Source organism: Acomys minous (genome assembly GCF_964271855.1).
Source record: "Acomys minous genome assembly, chromosome: 18".
Classification (NCBI taxonomy): Eukaryota; Metazoa; Chordata; class Mammalia; order Rodentia; family Muridae; genus Acomys; species Acomys minous.
This window is the reverse complement of record NC_140501.1, coordinates 22704175-22724147: the sequence shown is the minus strand read 5'-3', so window position 1 is coordinate 22724147 and position 19973 is coordinate 22704175. Positions and strand designations below refer to the sequence as shown.

The 19973-nt window shown below is 41.5% G+C and overlaps 2 protein-coding genes and 1 long non-coding RNA gene across 3 annotated transcripts in view; all 3 read left to right on the top strand.

The window, feature by feature from the left end:
* LOC311589326 overlaps positions 1–11155 on the top strand; it is a 33610-nt gene extending 22455 nt beyond the window's left edge. The window contains exons 3-4 of the long non-coding RNA XR_014776501.1: positions 3734–3925; positions 10983–11155. This is a non-coding gene — a long non-coding RNA (uncharacterized lncRNA). The remainder of the gene's footprint in view (positions 1–3733; positions 3926–10982) is intronic.
* Positions 11156–14941: 3786 nt separating this feature from the next.
* LOC311589583 (negative regulator of P-body association-like) lies at positions 14942–15185 on the top strand (the record flags this gene model as incomplete). Its single annotated transcript, XM_084768090.1, has 1 exon — positions 14942–15185. Exon 1 carries the CDS (start codon positions 14967–14969, stop codon positions 15183–15185), a length of 219 nt encoding a protein of 72 aa, XP_084624216.1. The 5' UTR covers positions 14942–14966.
* An 18-nt stretch (positions 15186–15203) lies between these two features.
* LOC311589078 (uncharacterized protein) lies at positions 15204–15618 on the top strand. Its single transcript, XM_084767380.1, has one exon. The coding sequence runs from the start codon at positions 15350–15352 to the stop codon at positions 15479–15481; it is 132 nt and encodes a 43-aa protein (XP_084623506.1). The 5' UTR covers positions 15204–15349; the 3' UTR covers positions 15482–15618.
* Positions 15619–19973: the final 4355 nt, after the last annotated feature.

Sequence of the window (19973 nt, the reverse complement as noted above, 5' to 3'; positions counted from 1 at the left end):
GCCATCATGCCTAGTGTGTCAGAAAGTCGCACGTTTAACTGGTACGTGTGCGAGGTGAAAAGTTGTCCTGGCTAGAGATGTTCACAGAGGGAGGTTGCTTATGTGAAAATGAACAAATGGCTTCCAACTGAAAGCCAATTCATGAGGGAAGAAACCCAGTTAGAGGAGTCAGTTAGTGTAGCTTAGCATAGGCCATCCTTTAATCTGTAAACAATGAAGCAGAAACCGACAGTTGGTCCCTGAAAAGACAACAACAACAAAACTGTCAAGCCCCAGGACTTAGTTATAATCTTAAGAGAAAGCAGAGAAATATTTGCTGCCACTTATACTAAGCAAGCTGTTTAAGAAGGATTTTTTTTTTCTGCTAAAGGAAAAAGGAAGTTAGAACGTTGCTACTGTCATTTGCTGTCTCCAGTGTGACAGTTGTGACAGTTTAAGTTTGGTTGACTTTTTTTTTTTTTTCAAATTTGGGTTCTGCAGAACAGAAGATGGGTGGGAAGCGTTGGGATCCTCTGGCTAAGGAAGGGAGAGTGGGGTGGGTGGTTAAGCAGCCCCCCCCCCCCCCCCGCCAAACTCCAAGACAATGCAGTGTAGGACAGAATTAGTAAGAAGAGAGGATCAGAAGAACCGATCTCACCTAGGGCTCTCAAATCCCTACCCCCTGCACATGAACAAGAATTTTCCAACATCTTAACTTGCATTTGTAGCAAGTCAACTATAACTTTCAGTCACTCAGAAAAAGTCACCGAGATGCAAACGACAAAGCTTGGCACCGAGTGCTCTTTCGGTCCCATATTCATGCGCTAGAAACAGGGAAGGCGTTACTCTGAGGCTGAGGGTCGGGACGGTACAACTGTTGGGACACTAACAAGGGCTTTTTGTGTCTCAGCTCTTTCAGGCCGAGGGAAGGAAAATGGCCTCAGAATGTTCGAAAAAGATATTGTTCAGAAAAATGAGGCGCGAGAAATGAAAATAAAGCCGGGCAGAGTGGCGCATGCCCAGTACTCAGGGAGGCAGAGGCAGGTGTTTTGCTGTTGAGTTTGAGGACAGCCTGGTCTACAAAGCTAGCTAGTCCAGGACAACCGCCCTGCCCCCGAAACAAAAACAAAACAAAACAAAACAAAACAAAAACAACAACAGCAACTAAAAACAAAAACCCAAACAAACCAAACCACCACCACCACCACCACCACCAGAAAACCAACCAACTAATCAACCAAAACCAAAGGAGTAAACATGATGTGCTAAAAAGAAAAACCTGGGCTTGGGAGATGGCGTTTTGGCGAAGAGCACTTCCAATTCTTGTAGGGGCCTTGAGTTGCTTGCCAGGACCCCCTACACAGCGGGCTCAAGACTGCCTGAAACCCCAGCTTTGCGAACTCTGACGCCCTCTTCTGGAACCCTCTGAAAACTGCATCCCTGTATGTACTCGTCCTCTACAGACACATAAGAAAGAAAAGAAATCTTAAGAAAAAGGAAAGAAAAATCTGCGTCATGGGGCAAAACTCAGTGAGGATTTAGAAAACTGGGGGCGTGGCAAGACATTGGATATAATGGCAAGGACAGAGTCTGAGAGAGCCGGCTGGTGGGGTCTGTCACTGTTTGTTGCTGGGTGGTATGGACAGAAAAGCCAAAACAGTAAGTGAGGCCCAGAATCACAAGGTCCCTAAAAGCGATCTTTTGTTCTAGGGACAGCAGGGGGGAGAAAGACACACTTTCCTTCCCCTTTGTCCCCTAGGAGTTTTGAAGCTTGGTGGCAAATGCATGACCTTAAGTCTTTAAGTGCCATTCAATCATCAGGGATTTTCCACAAGGCCTTACAAAAATGTAGATTACACTGTAAAAAAAAAATGCTTTTCAGTCCATAAAAGTTCGTTTATATTGAGCCAATTTCTTTATGATGTTTAACTTTGGTTCAGGTCCCGATTCCGAGAAGTGACATTTGGTGGAATGGGGAGAAAAACCAACACGGAAAGAAGAAAGACCCACGACGGCCTTTGAGAACACAACCTGACCTTGTTTACTCTAAGCGTCCCTTAAAAAACGCAAGTGATTAAGAAAATCCTTAGAGAACCTAATAATAGTCCCCTGAAACCCGAAGCTGCCTCTCATCTTTCTAACTCTCTCGGGAGCGTGCTTAATAAGAACGTATGTTTTTAATACACTGATTCTTAGCAACGACGTAGTTTTTAATTAGTACAAAACTTGAATAACGTGTTGCCCGTTATCGGGCACCACACACAGCATTCGGTGACATGTACTGGCAGCTTCGTTTACAGATGTCGCCACAGTACCTGTAATTTAACTTAATGCCAGGTCACTGTGACGCCCTCTCCCCCCCTTTCTGTCTCGTGTGTGTGTGTGTGTGTGTGTGTGTGTGTGTGTGTGTGTGTGTGTGTGTGTGTGAAGTTCCTCTTATAATTTGTTTCACAGAAATTTTAAGTAGTAATTCAAGCGAGTGTCCATTTTAAGACTTCACAATCTTCCTTGCAGTTAGACACAATATTTTTTTTCACACATTCAGGCAAGAAATGGTTCACCTTCTAGGGCGTGATTTAATATTGTGTTCTAAAAAGTACTAACTAGCTCAAGGTACAGGCGATCAGCGGGCAGCTGTGTTAAGGAAGACTGGGTTCTCTCTGTGAGCTGTATGCACGCATCTAAGCTAATGAGTGGGCAAGTGGGTACGCATGCGCATGGAGGCCGGAAGTCGCCGTCGTCTCTCATCTTCCTCTACAGCTGTACCTTGTTCTGAGGCAGTCTCTCTCTGAACCTGGAACTCATCTTCTCTCCGCCTCCCTATTGCTGGGATGGCAGGTGCTGCCATAAGCGGTTTTTGTTTGTTTGTTTGTTTGTTTTTAACCTGGATGCTAAGAATCTGAACTCAGGTCCTCGGGCTTGCATATCAAGCAGTTTATCAACTGAGTTAACTGCCCCACCCCAAGATAAAAGTCATCTGCCTTTTGAGCAAGATCAATTAAAAAAAAAAAAGTCACAGGACTTCAAATTAGCTTGTGAGACCCAGTTAGATGGTTATTTCATAAGATCAGGTACAAATGACCTGATCGATCTTTCTCAGGTTTGGTTTTTCTAATTCCTCATGTTGAAACGAACAGTGTTCTGACCAAGAGAATCTCGTCTTGGCAAAAGAGTCTAGTTTTTCTTGCATGACTGACTTGCCCAAAAGAAGGACGTCTGAGAAAGAATGTGTGCCAGGCCTACCACATCAATCTCAACGAAAATCATCTTGTCTGTACAGGTGTTGTAGCAAGACATTTTGGATGAAAAAAAGATGCCAGGAAAAAAAAAAGAAGAAGAAGAAGAAGCAACGTCACTCTATGACTTTCTAAAACTACTCCCTCTCTGTGCTAACCATCAATAGAAGAGTGACCTTTATTCATTGGCTCCACACTGGATTCCAGTGGGCAGACAGATAGAAGCATGGTGTTTTTTTTTGTTGTTGTTGTTGTTTTTAATCATTGTCATGGTTTAAGTCTCTAAGATCTGAAGTAATCTGTTTGTCTGACTGTCTAATCAGTGCAAACTTTAGCTGTCATATTAAAATGGCTAACTCCACAAGCACAACATACATAATCCTTTCTCTCTCCCAGAGCTATTAGCTTCTTGGCCTTTGGCTGGCCGAGATGTATACAGTATCTATAGTTATTGCATGCAAGTGTTCTCAACTCACTCCCAAGGTCTTTGATCAAACCAGCCAAACTTGATTTTCCAGATTGCTGAAGAGACAAGACCGACAACTATCAGCTTTTCAAGTCATGGCAAGTAATGCAGACCCCATGCTCCCTCACTGGGTTTATCAGAATCAAAGACAAACAAGGGGCCCAGCTCTCATTCGAAGATGCAGCATCAGGATCTTGCCTCGACTTTCAGAGTTGTTAGCAGCACAAGAAAAACAACAGCTGAAGTAAGAAAAAGGTTGCCTTGGCGGTAGATGCCAAACTAAATAATGACACCCAAAGCAAAAACCATGCTCCGTTGAAACTCGGCGTTAGTCAGCCCAGCCTACTGGAAACAAAGCTTTTTCTGTGATTTCAAAAGTGAGCATTGTACTTTGCTCTGGCAGCCATTTCTGTGTTTGTGAATGATCCGATTATGCACAAATCCCTGGCCTCTGAACCTTTCAGCACCTCATCTCAGGGGTGATTTGAAAACATGGCTGAAGTTTTCTGCATACAGTGCTTGCAAGTTTCTTCCTCTGAATCTTTTAAAGCATAGCCTTCAAGTGCTGATGTTTGGACATATGTGCTGTTCTCGTCTCCTTTTCCTCTTACTCTCTGAAATAGTCACAAGAGACAGAGGACTATATATATATTTCCTTGTCCCTGGGAACTCTATTTTCACCACCAACTTTTCTTGCTTTGCTCTTGTTCTCTTTCTGTTGACCTCACCAGGTCGCTCTTACTAGAGGGTTGTCCCTAGTCACCATCTCTGAAATCTGTGCAACCTGTGCTTGCAAGGTGACATGGGACACCAGGAGATTTTTTGTTTTGTTTTTATGCTTAATTTTTAATTGAACAATGACATACGGGCTTGGTTAGTAAGCAGATGATTAAACTATCAGAGTATAAACACTACCAGTTTGAGAGTACATGAGAGTTGGGGAGGAGGTGGAAGCAGGCAATAATTCTGTCAGGCCCCCTTTTCTTTGGAGGAATTCAGAGCTAACAGTGCACAGTCACACAGTCTTTGGAAGAGTGCACTGCACAAGGCAATAGAACCTGATAGATCTTGTGCCAGACCCCAACACAACTTCTAATTGCTTGACTGTTTTTTTCTTCTTCTACAATTGGGGCAGGGATGGCCCTACGTTTTGCTAAATCCCTACGTGTGCTGTTGCATTCTACGTCTTCAAAGTTTCCAAGGATGCTAAGAAGGCAGCTTTCCTTCACTCTCACAAGGCATCGCCTGCCCGGTCTTGCTTGGTAGTACACAGTGGGTTGGTTGGTGCCTCCCTCCTGCGGTAAGATGCTACAGATGTGAGGAACAGGCACAATGAACCCACAAGTGACCTTTCTGTTTCATAAATGCCAAAATTATGGGCAAATTTTTTCCAGAGACCAGCACAGTGCCCACATATAATCGTATACCCACATAGCCATCCTATACTAGGAGAAGCTAATTCCATAAGCCATCACGAGGCTTCCCTGAAAAGCCGTCAGTGTTAAGATCAAACTTAAAGAAAAGCAGGCAACTATATTAAAGGGAAGAAACTTCATGCAGGACTATCAATCCCATTGCTTGCTGCGTTTATGTTTATACATACATGTAGCCTCTCTCCCCCAATGAGGGCGTGCATGTGTGTGCATGTGTGTGAGTGCATACAACTGCACTCTGTTTTCTCCTCCCGCTCTGATAACTTCTCAGTTTCCTTTGCCCTTCAGTTTCACTCTAGATGTTCTAGCTAGATAAACTTGTTTACTCCTGCAGTTTCAACTCCCCGCTCTACCGTGGTTATTCTCAAGTCGAAATCTTGAGGCAATATTGCTCTTGGGGTTTCAGTGTCCTTTATCTAACTGCATCTGCGCTCATCCGCCTCTCAGGTACCTCGCACTCAAACTGCACAGCAGAGTCATGAGATTCACACTTCTCTCTGCTTGGTGACCTGTGACCAGCTGTGTGAGGCGCATCATTTTACCACATTGTTTAAGCTGTATAGCTACAAGCACGCCTGATTTCAACTTTTCCCTTAGGCATCTAGTCAAAGCAGAGCTATCGCGTCTCTCTCCCATGTCTCTGGATCTGCTGGTTTCACTGCACCTGCTTTGGATGCCGGGCACACAAGTCAGCTCAATCTCCTGCCTAATGCCTTCAGTCTTGGAGAGTGAATGTTCTGGGCTGTGATTCAACTCTCTATTCTCCTCCAAGCCATTCATGGTTTCTCCTTGTTCTCAGGATAACATCTAAACTCTTGAGTATTGCTTACAAAGCCTGTATGTTCTGCGATTCTTTGCCTCTACCCTCTGTTTCTTCTTCTCGCCATTTCTGTTTCAGGTACTGAGCATCTTTTAGGTCTTTCAAACTCTCCTTGTAGCTTTCTTCTGTTTATTATTGCTAATACTTATACCTGGCAGGTGCCCACAAGTCTCCTTTAGACAGGGCTGCTTCTTTAGGAAGCCTTTGTTTGTCAAGCCAGTGACCATGCCTTACAACACCCCCCTCCCTTATAATTCCACACCGCAGCATTTACTTCTGTGGATGTGATTGTCTCTTCAGGAGTTTCTATTAACATTCTCCCATAAGTCATAAATCCTTCGATGACGATGACTTGATAGTTACTTCGTCATATATAAATATTTGAGGAGAAAGAAACACACACACATGGACACCAAAAGAGGTTATACCCATCCTAGCAGAGCCTGACTCAATGAATGAGATGAACAATCCGTCTTTGTCTCTTTCCATATCTCAACACATAGTTCTGGCAAAACCATGTCTGGTCAAATAGGAAGAGATCATGGAAATATAGAGACTTGAAGGATTCTCACAGGTCACCTTTATTTTATGTGTGAAGTTACCAAGGTTCAGGAAAAGTCACTTCATCATCCTTCCATAGAAGAGTTCCATAACCCTTGCCCTACAACCTCTGCCCTTGGGATTTTTAAGTTTGGCCACATTGATATGTATAATATAGTGGTCTGCTTTAGTGATTTGCTTGTTATCATTTCAATTCCTTTAGATGACTACTGGGTTGAACAAAATTTTAATATTTAACAGCTCCTTGACATTTATCTTTATTCAGATGACTACAATCTTTATAAATTTTATTGGATCACCTGCTTCTCTCTTACATGCTTAGGAATAGCTTACGTGTTGTGTATATTAACTCTTAGTCATTTATATGACTTGTAAATTTCCCTTAAACATTTTAGTCAACCCAGTGCATGCATAGGCAGTCATCCTTGAGGGAAACTCTTATGTGTAAGGAAGTATTTGAGAGGATATTTCTTGAGAGTGCTGTTTGTAAAAGTACACAATTGGAAGTGCATAAATGTATGATTGTCTACTCAAGTTTGCCTAATCCTAAATGAGTCAGTAAATTATGGTGTGTTCACATAATGGAAATAAGGCATACATGAACTAACTGGTTCTACGTGTTCTCTACAGAGTTGGTGCCAGAAATTAGAGAGTTGGGTAGAAGCATAGATAAAATAAAACACGCAGCATTTGATGTCATCAAATTTTAATTTATGTTTATGAGTAAGTACATATGAGATAGAAGTGAAAGATACAGGGGATGAAGGGTATACCAAGCAGTTATGACTGTGTACTGCTCAGGAGAGGATCAGAGTTCAGTACCCAGCACAACTATCTCTTACTCCATGACTCCCTGACGCCAGGGAATCAGGTGGTTCTAGCAACCTTGCTCACCTGCACTCACATGCATATGCCCCACCATCAAACACACATGTACACAATCTTAAGAGCAAAACTAGAGCCTACCAAAGAATGTGAATGGGAGAAATTCTTTCTCCCTAGGGAAGAAGATAGGATAAAAGTAGGGTGTTTAATGAGGTCTGTAAAGGTCTCCTCTTTAAAAGAGGTTTGTGGAAAATGGAAAGACATTAGCACATGGTTAGTCTGAGCTATTGGCAAATGAATGCCGGAGATATTATTCCATATTGCTTATGTGTGCTTGAATTATTTCCTAATTAAAGAAAATATAAAAACCTGGTGAACAACATATATCAGAACTTCCTTCTAGTCAAACCAACAGAATATGTACATTTTTGATATGTATGAGACGTGTTTGTGTAACTTACAGAAGAGGTGGAGATTCTAGCAACAAAGGCATGTTTTAGTGCAAACGAAGGACAGAGGGAAAAGTAGGGGAGTAAAGAGGAAGGTACAGGAAGGGAATGGAGAGTTGGGGAAGGAAAAATGTTTACAAAACACCTCACCTTGGGAGGAGTTGGAGAGAGAAACACACCGTTGGGAGCCACAATCTTCAATTAAACCTTTACAAGCCATTTATATTAACATATTATAGGAACTAAAGCAATTCATGTATGTCAACATGTGTTTCATGTTAGTCATAGGACAAACAAGGTACAGAAAAAAAATGGAAGGTAAGTCTGGACATTTTATATGAGAATATTTGCATCCATCTGTGCCAGTCATTGAATATACTTGAACTGCAGAACTTTTTAGTTGATGTGACATCTAACTCGACTATGGTTATACATTTTAGACCGATGGTTACAAAGGCTACATGAGTTTTGATTAGGAAGCAAGGATATTGTTGTGACTACAGAAACATTACAGTACTGACTTAGAGGTATCCCACAGGCAACACCTGTGAAATGGGTATAATTATGGAGCCTCCAAGGAGGGACACTAGAATTAAACTGCTGCTACCTCCCACGTGTGCCTGGGGTCACCTTGCTTGCTGGTTGATCAATATCATTCTGGTTACATCTGTCTTTTATGGCTCCAATGAAGACTATCTCATTAGGTGGCCCAAGGCCAAGAGATAACTTTGAAGACCTTCCATGAAATTCTTGCAAAAGGTAGCCGCAGGTCACCACTACTAAGATGAGTCACTGTGCTTTTCCTCTGGGACTTTCTTCTAGGTATGGGCTAGTTGGAAAGTCTGGAATGTACCATAATGTCACATCTTTGTGTTGGCAACATAGACAGAGATCACGGTGGGGAATGACCCTAATAAAGATAAAGGAGGCAGCTGACTGAGGCATGAAACACTGGTCCATGGGCTTTCCTACATCACGGGACCTCACATTCCCTCAGCAAGGGCCAAAGGTGTGCAGATGCTGGGGGGCTTGGTGTCTTCTTTGACACGAGCAGAAGGTCTTGAGAAGGTAACATCAGATATGCTTGGCTTGTAGCAGATCAGTACTACAATGAATTTCCTAGCTTGGCTTACTGCATCTTCAAAAGAAAAGGGAGTATTGTCCTCATGAGGCGACATGTAAGACTGGCAGGTTTCAGCTGTCTGAGGAGAGACTACACCCACTTAAAATACGTAGATAGATAGATAGATAGATAGATAGATAGATAGATAGATAAGAGACTTAAACTTCTGTTGGTCACCTTGCATTGTGGCATTATCAGGTGATTTCATCCCTTCTCAAACACTTATGTTTTCCTTTGTAATACTTAGGCAGTTTTAATCAGGCAGTCATTCCTTGGCATTTGGTAGCTTTTCTGGATAAGCTGTAAATCTCATGAGACCAGGGACCACATCTCATTTTATTATTCGCATCATCTCAGAGCCTTGCTAGGAATCTAGTTTACATTATTAAGTCCAACATTTATTTGCGGACTCTGTTGTTAAAGGAGTGAGGAAGTGAGGATAAGAACAAAGGGAGTGAGTGAACAATGACTGGATTCAATGCATGTCACACCAAGGGTACATGGGGTATTGGTAGGAAACCATTATAGAGCAACATAGGGCAAGCTTTTTAGAGACAGCAGCCTAGCAGGACTAATGGCCCGATGCTGTGATGGCTACATTTCATTGCCATTTATATGACCTCAGGTAGCTCAGTTCCTGACTCTGATTCACTGTTTTACCCCCTTTATACAATGAGAACAGGGACTGTGAAACTTAGTTGTCAATGGGCGTAAGGACTAAATGAAATGGACAGTTTATATAAAGTTTTCGAAAATGTGTTCTTTTGGAGGTTATATTAAACAACGTTTAATTTCATTTATGAGAAAAAAATGGGTATGTCCCTGGTATCATTGATGGAACTGGAAAAAAAAAAGGCAAGGGTAGAGTGTAGAGACCAACATGAATGGGACTTGATGTCCAAATCACTGCCAAGAGATGGGGCATGGAGCAGATATGCCTGAGGCACAGGAAGAAGTGTCAGAGTAGGAGGTAACAGACACTACTTTCAGAGGAAAAGGAAGTCATCTTTGGACATGATGCTAGTTATGTTTAGGATATGGTTTTACTTTTTTGGTGGCTTAATCACACTTGAGGGACTCAGCAATGTCACTCCTCAAGCTCCCAACCCAGTACCACCTAGAAAAAGACCTTGAAGGTGAGTCTTTCCAAATGAACACAGTCAGTCCAAGCTTTTCAGGTTTGTGACTCTCACAGTCAATGGTTGGACACAATTTCTAGTTTGTAGCTGGTACTGGCTCTTACAACTTAAGTGAACTGCTGTTGAGATGGCTGGGCATGGAAAAGTGGTGCGTCATGAGGTGGTATCACCCTCCCCCTGTGACCACCTCTAGAGGGCAGCACTTCCGCTTTTCTGAGATTGCTGTCCTGCTTTAGAAGATTCCCAGGATGGGAAGTAGAAAAATAATCTGTCATACAGAATTCTCTCCTCTGTTTGATCAGCTAGCTGTACTCTCTTCCCTTTGTAACCTCATAACTATATAAATGGCCAAAATATAGATGTCTTGTATGACATAAAATATTTTACATTGTGCTTGGGGTTGAGGGATAGAGATATAAATTTTATGGCGACCATCTCTGATATTTCTTTAAAACAATAATTTCTTTTGTGGTTTAGCCTAAACCAAAGAGATTTTTGCTTTTTAGTATGCAAAGAAGTAGTTACAATCAGGCCTGATTTTTTACTTTGTTTCTGTGGTAAAGGGAAGTAAGTATATTTTCTTTTAAAAATACATCCTCTTCTTAGCTTCCTTTCACATTAATTGGATGTGTGTGTAAGTAGCATGGAAAATTTTCTTCCTTTTATTTTTGACTAGATAATGATTTTATTTTTAATTAACTCATTTTTTATTTAGTATAAAAAATAAGCATGTCCAACAATTCCTCCCATTAAATTCACATTGTTTTATAGTTTGGTACAATTGCACAATGGTAGAGTCTGGTGTTTACATCATGTCTCGCCAAGTTGCCTGCTTCTGTGGGGTTTGACAAAGGTCTGTCCTATGCTTACAGTTAAAATCATATATAAAAGTTTCACTGTCCTACAGATATGTATGAATGTATGCTTTTCACTGTTTCCTTCTTCCTGCAGGCTCCTCACTGGAATAATTTTACAGATACTGGAAACATACACATTATTTCAATAAATAGAACAATTTCAGAAACAAGATAAAAACCTAATGGGCAAGTTGTACTAATTTTCATTCTATTATTTTCATCTTTTTATTACTTCAAGTCCTACTTTTGAAAAATACTTTGTTAAATAAAGACTGCTTACTCAAAAGTTATCAGTTAAACTTTTTTGTGTGGCTGTAAGGCGTGTGTGTGTGTGTGTGTGTGTGTGTGTGTGTGTGTGTGTGTGTGTGTGTTGTATGTGTACAAGGTGGAATCATACATGTTTGTGTTAGTGGGTATACCTGTGTCTGTCAATAGACTAGAGGGACATATCAGACACCCAGCACTACCCTTCTCTGCCTTATGCGCTTGGGACAGTTTCTCACTGAGCCTAGAACTAGGTTGGTCATCAGCAGTCACCAAGCTCCAGTGAGATTTCTGTTTCTATCTGACCCAGTGCTGGAGTTACAGGCACATGCAGTTATGTCTGGTGTTTTACATGGGTGCGGGATTCAAACTCAGATTTTCGTGTTTATACAGCAAGTGCTCTTACCTACATCCCTTTGTTTTGTTTTTAAGACAGGATGCTTCTGCCTCCCAGTCTTGGAATGACAGGTGTGTGTCACACTGCTAATTATTTTCATCATTCACATTGAGAATTGTTTTCATTGTCTATTTTTGTCTCTAATATTGGAACTCTTCCTCGTCAAAAAAAAAAAAAAAAAAAGAAAGAAAGAAAGAAAGAAAAGAAAAAAAGAAAAGGAAAGAAAAAGAAATGTCTAGAATAAGAACAGATCAGATATTTTCTTTGTATTTTACGGTCTTCTTGGAGACAAAGGCATCAGACCATCCGCTAAGGCTCATGTGAATCCTGCTTATCACGCAAGAATACTCGCTCCCCCTGTTAGCTGCATCAGCTTCAACAGAGGCAGAAGCATCATCAAGGCCACTGAGTTCTTGTCAGTGTGGGACATTGTTTGGCCTAAGCTATCAGGAGGAGTTGGTTGATGGTCATTTGGGGGATCTCTGGGCCTTTACCCAGGGCTTTCCCTGACTCCTAGAGAGGTTCTGGGATTAGTTGTGATTCAGTTAGGGTTGGACCCCTGGAGTGGTGCCCCCTTGCCCTGACAGGCCTATAGTATGCTGGAGACTGAAACACACAAAGAAGATGACAGAGAGAGCTTCTGTCCACTCTTGACCACAGGGACAGAAACATCCAGATAGTACAGCGTCCTGAAACATAGCTTGCCTAATTTGTATGAACACCACTTTTTCTAAATTTCATGAACTTCATCGCTATTTTAGAGTGTGACACTTGTTTTTTGCTTATTAGCTTAGGAAAATAGAGTGCGTTGAACACATTATGAAGGCCACTCTTCTAATTAATGAAAAGACTTGGCTGAGTTTGAAAACAAGTAGCTCTTTTCATATCCAAGTTGCTTTTAGAAGCTTCTATAAATTATTACCTTCTTCATAAGAGGTGTCTTATGACTAAAGGCTGAGGCAGCCTCCATCATGCCCTTTAACAATGACTCTTATGTCTCTTTTGGTAAACTCATAATGTTAATTACACTCTGCAGCAGATGGAGTGCCTTCCATCCAGGACCTCAGTGCACCTTGCAAATGTCATAAATCTTCAAAGCCCTTCCATAGTGGAGGTAAGTATCTATGGTCACAGTTTTATGGGCAAAGAAGCACAAAGCAGGCAAGTGTTTTGTGTGTGTGTGTGTGTGTGTGTGTGTGTGTGTGTGTGTGTGTGTTTAAAGTGGAATATGCTTTGGCCAAAGATTTAGTCATCATGAAGAAAGTAGTGAAAACCCATGAATGCTTACTAAAAGGATAACTGAGTGAGGTGTCTCTTTGGCAAGCTTTGCTTTTCCTGCCAGAGAGCATCTGGCCAGTATTATTTGAGAAGTCGCAGACTAATAAATCAGAAAGTTATCCGCTGATAATTAATCAACTTTTACAATGATTAACATGGAAAAAAAAAAGCTCCTGGACCAATGTAGTGATATGGAAAACTGTGAAAGTAGAAATGCCCAAACTTCTTCTTCATCATCAATGTTCCTACTACCATTACTATTGTTATTACTTCCCCGCCCCTGTTTGTGTATGTTATGGCGTCTGTGTAGGGGGCGTGTATGGTGGCCAAAGGACAACTTCGTGAATTCAGCTCCCCTTCCACCTTCTGCGTTGCTGCGATAAAACCTATGACCAAAAGCAACTTGAGAAAGACAAAGGTTTATTTTAGCTTACAGGTTCACACGGCCGGAGTTCACTGTGGCTGGGAAGGCATGGTAGCTGTTAGAAAGAGCATGGTGACAGTTAACAGGAAGCTGGCTGGCCACACTTTCATCCATGCACAGGAAACTGAGAACAGGAAGTAGAGTGAGGCCATAAACTCAACTCCCAATGCCTTCTCCGAGTGCCTTTCTCTAGCAAGGTTAGACCTTCTAAAGTTTCCATACCTTCTCAAACATCAGCAGCAGCCAGGGACCAAGTGTCAAAACGTAAAAGTACAGAGGACATTTCCTATTTAAACCACAGGCATCTTGGTTCCAAAGACTGACCTCATGTTGTTGGGCTTGTATCACCAGGCAAGGTGCCTTTACTCATTGGTCCCCAAACAGTTCTCTGCTTGATTTTTGCCAAAAGCCCAAGAAGTGATCCCCAAACATTTTTATAACCCAACATGTCCAAAGCACTGAAACTTAGAGCCAAGAGTCCAGAGATGATTTAGTCAAGCATCCTCATAATTTAGACAAGAAATTCAAGATTCAGAAAGGTTAATAGGCAAGCTTGTATGAAATCATTCAGCTTTTAAAACCTTAATTTAATTTCTATAGCCTCCTTTCTGATTCAGAAAGGGTTTAATTTGGTTGAGTCATTCAGTTAATTGGTGGCATCAATAACTAAAATCCAGACTCCTGACCATCATCAATCCATCTTCCCAAGGAATTACATTTTTAAGAACCTTCATACATCCTAAGTATCATAAAATCGTAAGATGTGGACATTGTAAGGGTTGACTATTGTTACCCTTTTCTTTTCTTGAGGAGAAATATGCTATTCATGGAGTCTAAGGGAATCAGTTGAGGGACTGTGGTGCAGAGAAGCCAGACTCTCCATTCCTCCTTCCTTCTGCAGATCTGAAATGTTCATTTCTTAACTAGGATCTCTGCAACCAATACCACCAATACAATTTTATACTGACTTTTCTGAAGTACATTTTTATTAAAGACAGATTAGAAGAAAGCCAGGTAACGTTAAGGAAATAAAACCAAATAAATCAAACAAAAAATTCCAGGGAATGCCATTAGGTAAAAACATTAATTTAAATTTTACCTGTTTCTTTGACATGTTCTGAACCTGGAAACCTGATAAACAGTTTGATACGTTGTAAGGATCATGAGGAATTACAGGATTCTAAAGTGCTTACCGATGTTTCAGAGCTCATGCCATTATCATCAAAATTTCAGGAGCATACATTTTATTTATGATTAAAGTTGTCAGCTGGTGATAGTGGCATATTCTGATAGTCCCAGACAGTCAGGAGGCTGAGGCAGGATGATTAGTCTAGTCAAGAGTTAGAAAAGAATTGGTAGAGTGAGATTCTGTCTCAAATAAAACTTCCATCCTCAATCAAAAGAAAGAAACAAAAGACAATAGGTAAGTTGGAAGAAAGAGGGGGAGGGAGGGAGGGAGGCCATAGATAAAGTTTGATAATCCTCACTAACCAAGCAGGAATAATTAATGTAAACAACACACTGATTTTTAAAAAAATCATCACCGATAACCTAGAGCTTACAGAATTTTCATGTATTTTGAGCATGTCAACTCATTCTCTGACCACCTGACTGAAAAGGATGCTCGAATCCATTGTCAAGACAGTTGTTCTTGAGATCTCTTGGCCTTGCCATGGCCCATCAGAGAAAACTGATGCTCTGGTCCTGTCATACCTATGGGGGACCAACCTTGTGCCTCTGGGAGATCCACGCTCCCACCAGGAAATACTTGGGAACCCATAGCTCCAAAAAAGCCCTGTCTCCTGGCTCCACGGTGGGATTACCCAGAAAGGACTCCCAGGGGAGGTAGTACCACTCTCCCTCAGGCGCCTCCTCCTGCATCTGCTGGACTGAAGTCGCATCCTCCTCCCCCTCCTCCTCCTCTGGAGAAGTAGTGAAATAGATTTTTTCCCCCAGCCTAAATCAATCTGTGAGGGATTGCAGTATGGCTCCATTTCCTTGGTGCATTTGTAAAATAGTTCACTCACTGAAGACCATAAAGATGTTTTTCCCCAATGCTACCCTGCTTTTGCTGGTGTCCTGCACCTGGAAGTTGTGAATGCTAAAGGCTCATCTTATATTTTCTACCCCGTTGACCATTTCTCTATTTGACTGTGCTACTGGGAGATCATGTTTACAAGCTGAGTATTACGATGTAACAACTGTGATTTCACCTCTAGAATTTGGATGAATCTAGGACATGGGCAAGATCAGGTTGTAGACTTCTCGGACTGAAGGCCATGATGTGTGTGGATCACGGTAAACTCACCAAAGCAAATAAGGCCCTGGAGACGTTCCTGCCGAAGCCAATCGTTGCTCTCTTTTGTTGATGCCCAGTCTTTGCTGTGTTACATTAAAATGGTATAAATCCATTAATGTAAAAAAAAAAAAAAAGAGACAGTTGTTCTTATATTTTATATATCCTTCCTTCCTGTGGGAGTTAGCACAATAATATTCCCTTTGGGTCCTCTGGCCTACTTTAAAAGTTACAAAATGAAACTATGTTAAATAAATCTTGTTATATGACACCTTCCAACTGTCGGGTGTTTAGTGACAGCTGGTAACTCACGTGTCAGTTCTTTGGGTATCAATGGATGTTAGTAAACATGTTTTCTTATTACAGAGGTAATGAAGGGATGGGCTTGGTTTGGGCTGGGAGTGGGCATGGGGAGGGCCAGAACATTTCCTTGTCTCTCAGTCATCAACTTTAAGGTTGGAGTGGGCCTGGTTGGACTGTCTGGGCCTTCAACTCAAAAAACACGTCTAGATTTGTCTGCTGTTGCTAACATCTGTCCTGCTGGCTTGACATCTCCAAGCCTTGCTCGGACGAGCTCCAGAAGGCTAATGATTCCTTGCCACTATTTGTAAAGGAAATTAGCCGTGCAGCTCCCCATTGCCCTGTTTATCTCAGTGTGGACCGGGGTCTTTGAAAGGCTGTACTGTGGAATTTGTACTGTGAGTTGAATATTAATAGGATAAGAAGAAACAAGTTTCTCTTTTACTCTAGAGCCTCAAGCTGGCAGCACAAATGAAAAAAAAGGCAGCTCACGTGTTTAGGCCTAGATGTCCTGGCCTTGTACTCAGTTTCCTGTTAATACCTCATGGTCCCTGAGAGATTACTTTATGACAGTTCAGATTTAAGTAAAGTGTGAAAGAAGTCAGGGTCTTTTTCTCAAGTTGCGTGCTTTGCTTTGCTACAAAGACTACATTTTAGTCTTCTTTGCGCCTTCTCTTTGAAGTGATGGTAAGAATTAGGAGTGGCATTTAGCACAAGAAAAAAATTAAAGTGTTTTAAGCTCCTAAAAGAGATACTTTGATAAGCTTTAAAAAAAAAATTCCTGAGTATTCTATGTACAGATGTGCATTTTTATAGCCTTTTCTTCTGACAGTTTCTAGCCTTCCTGTCCTTGTCCAGGTTTTTAGCTTCCATGCCAACTAGGCAAATGGTCTATAGGAGAGTACCCTAGGTTGGTATGTAAGTGACACTTAAAAAGAGAAAGCCAAGATAAGTAGGTAGGTTCACACTGTGAAATTTCTTTTTGTTCTTTCAGCTGATTGATAGGTAAATCCTGATGTAACTCTTTAATCAGTGACTATTACTGAGTGCACTCTGCATTTTCTCTCCCAGGGAATACCAAAGTGGATGACAGCCCCGGGATAGGGTCCTTCTAAGATCTTTTCAAATTGAATGGATGATTTATATTAAATGGAGTTATCAGCCTCCTTTCTTAGAGAAATAGGAATGCCAATCGGAACTACCTGAATCTGTAAGCATCAGTAGTCTACCTAGCAACCGAAGGTGTGGCATCAAGCTCTAGCCTCTGCAGTCTGAATTCAGGCTGTTCAACACACAGCAAGGGGCTGCTACTGCGTGCCACAGGCAAGGTTGCCTAAAGATTATCATATAAATGAGAAAAGACAAAAATGGTGAAGTCCAGTTACTTTCCCGGCCACTTGCTTCCTCTTTTAAATCATGATTGTTTAGAATTCTGTTTTTCTGCTGCCTGTGAAGGTGGACTACTGAAAACCTGGCCCTTGGGTGTCAAAGGTAGGTAGAGTGTTGCGAGTTCGAGGCCAGCAAAGTGCAGAACAAGTTCTCGGATGGCAAGACTATGTCGTAAGATCTTGTCTCTGAGAGACAAAGAAAGGGCTGGGGAAAGAGGGAGCTCAGACAACAAAGTGCCTGTTCTGCAAGTAGGGGGATGTGAGTTTGATCCTCAGAAGTTGTGCTGAAAAACCAGCCATAAGGGCATACATTTATAATCCCAGAACGCTTTACCTAACTTGCAAGCCAAGGAGAGATCCATCACAAAAAACAACGTAGACAATGGCTATGGAAGATGCCCCGAGTGTCCCCTGGCCTTCATGCAACTGTGCATATCCACTCGCATATTCATATAGACTCTCACGAAATATCCCCCATTACCAAGAACTACATGTTTTTCTATATATTGCACTGTATAGCTAGAAAAAATGTACAAAATGCAGTGTTATTACACTAAATGCTCAGAAATGGAGATGGAGCCAGTAATCAATGTGCTATAAGTGAATTGGGATTAAATTCACTTCTACTAATAAATAAAGTGCAAGCTTTATTTGCCCAAGCTCCTGAAATTATTTTATTTCCTGAAACCCATCTTGTGGTGCTATTAACTGCATCTTTGTCATGTGTAAAGCTGGGTCCCTGGTCCTAAGAGGAATCAAAATTCTAGACTCCCAGGGAAAATGTGCAATGCTAAGAACTAATATGGAGTGTGTCCTCACACAGGATGATGCCCTCTATATTGCCAGCAACTAACATGCAGCCTTTCTGTGGTTTCCTCTCTATGGTTTTCATTTATCTAGCCCCCTCCCCGTTTCTATAGAACTAATACTATAGGACATTCCTATTTACTCCTTCATTGTCTTTCTTTAGCAGCCTTGAGACTGAGCCGCTAATCAATATGATCATTGTGATTCATGTTTAATAGACACAAAGACCTGAAGTTACTAAGAAGCTAAGTGGGTTTGTTGAAGGACAAGCAGAAACAAGGGGCAGCTGTGGATCTCTGCTCTACCCTAGTATTTTTCCTTCCACTGAGTGCCTTACGTGAAGAAGAGCTAGTTGATCCGTTTGATGAAAAAGCATAAAACCTTTTGTTGTGATACCATTACAAAGAAGGAAAAGAAAAAAAAACCCATATCCCACTCACCCAGTTGCACTTTCTAGATGGTTGTTGTCACAGACATAGCATCTTCAAGCCGAGCTATGCCACACCAATAGCTCTCTGTCCAGTAAATATAATGGTCTTATCATTGCGTGAATGCTTCATGAAGAGAATTTAGTCCCTTTCTTATCATAATTTCTGGGATTCTCCCAGCTATTCATTGTTCCTGCTTTTGTAGGTTAGGCTTCGATTGCTGAAATCCACTTCTGACTCACTCATATTTTTAATAACATCAGCACTAAGTACAGAATCCTGCTTAGAATCTGTGTTGCATACATCTTTGCTGAAGGAAGGGAGTAAGTGATTGCTTCCCTCGGGTGGTGGGACATGATTACACAGGTGATAGTAGATGCTCTTCTTGATTCCTGTCTGTCCTCTTTTCCTTTGAGGTACTTGGTGGCTATTCCTGAATCTGTTCTAGTACCATAATTGGTCATTGAAAGCCTAATGAAACCTTGGCCTCACTCATATGGCTCGCTTAGTGGTGTCCCAAGTCTGTAAGTATGGGTGGGAGAAAGGGACAAGAAAGGGAGGGTAGAAAAGAGATTTCCTTCAGAATTGTTCCATCTCTTTAAAGGTCAGAAAGTGCTCTAGATATTTTACCTGAGTCAAGTTATTTATTCCATTCAGTGTCCTCAACAAGCAAAACCAAAGCTGAATAATTTGTTCACCTCAATAATTTGTTCACCTCAAAGAGCCAGTAAGTGGTAGAGCCACAGATCAAACCCACTGTCACCACTGCATCTCCCTGACTCTCATTAGAGCTGCATGAAGCATCAGTAAGGGATCAGGAAGAAGGAAGAAAAGGAGGTAACAGTGGTCACTAACTGAGAGTCAGAGACAGCCAGGCACTACCGTGATGAAAGAACTAAAGAAGACCCAGAAATCTCAGATCCCAGTAGGAACTTGCCCTTGTGGGACTAATTTCGTTTCATCTCTGTGGCCTCTCTTTTCTAATCTGCTAGTGGCGTGCAATTGTTCTAGACAAACCACCCTCAAATTCTATTATATAAGAATGTTTTGAAATGGGTTAAGAATAAAGTACAATACTTAAAGTAAATACTGTACTGGCTGTTATATATAAAAATATATTTTTATCAGTTATTCTCAACAACTGATAGAGGCACAAAATGAGTAATATTAATCTCTATAGGTTCTGCCCTATACTAGTGGATTAACTGCAGAAACGTTATCATACAAATATTATATATATGGACCTGGTGAGATGTCTTTTTAATAGCTGATATACTGGTATTATCTACTGTCTTCCAATGCAGTGGTAGAGGAGGAGCTAGAATGGATTGAGTAGGTAAATATACAATCAGGAAGAGCTCCACCTACTGACTGTGATGCCGCTTCCCACCGTACCCCTGGAGGCCAGCCTAACACATAGTGGATCACATACAATCTCTTCCCTTTGGAAACCAAATGTCGTCATCACCTTGGACGCCATCAGTGCACTTGCATGCCAGCCCC

Coding starts and splice junctions, on each gene's coding strand:
- LOC311589078 (XM_084767380.1), top strand. CDS start 15,350: ATGCTAAAGGCTCATCTTATATTTTCTACCCCGTTGACCATTTCTCTA.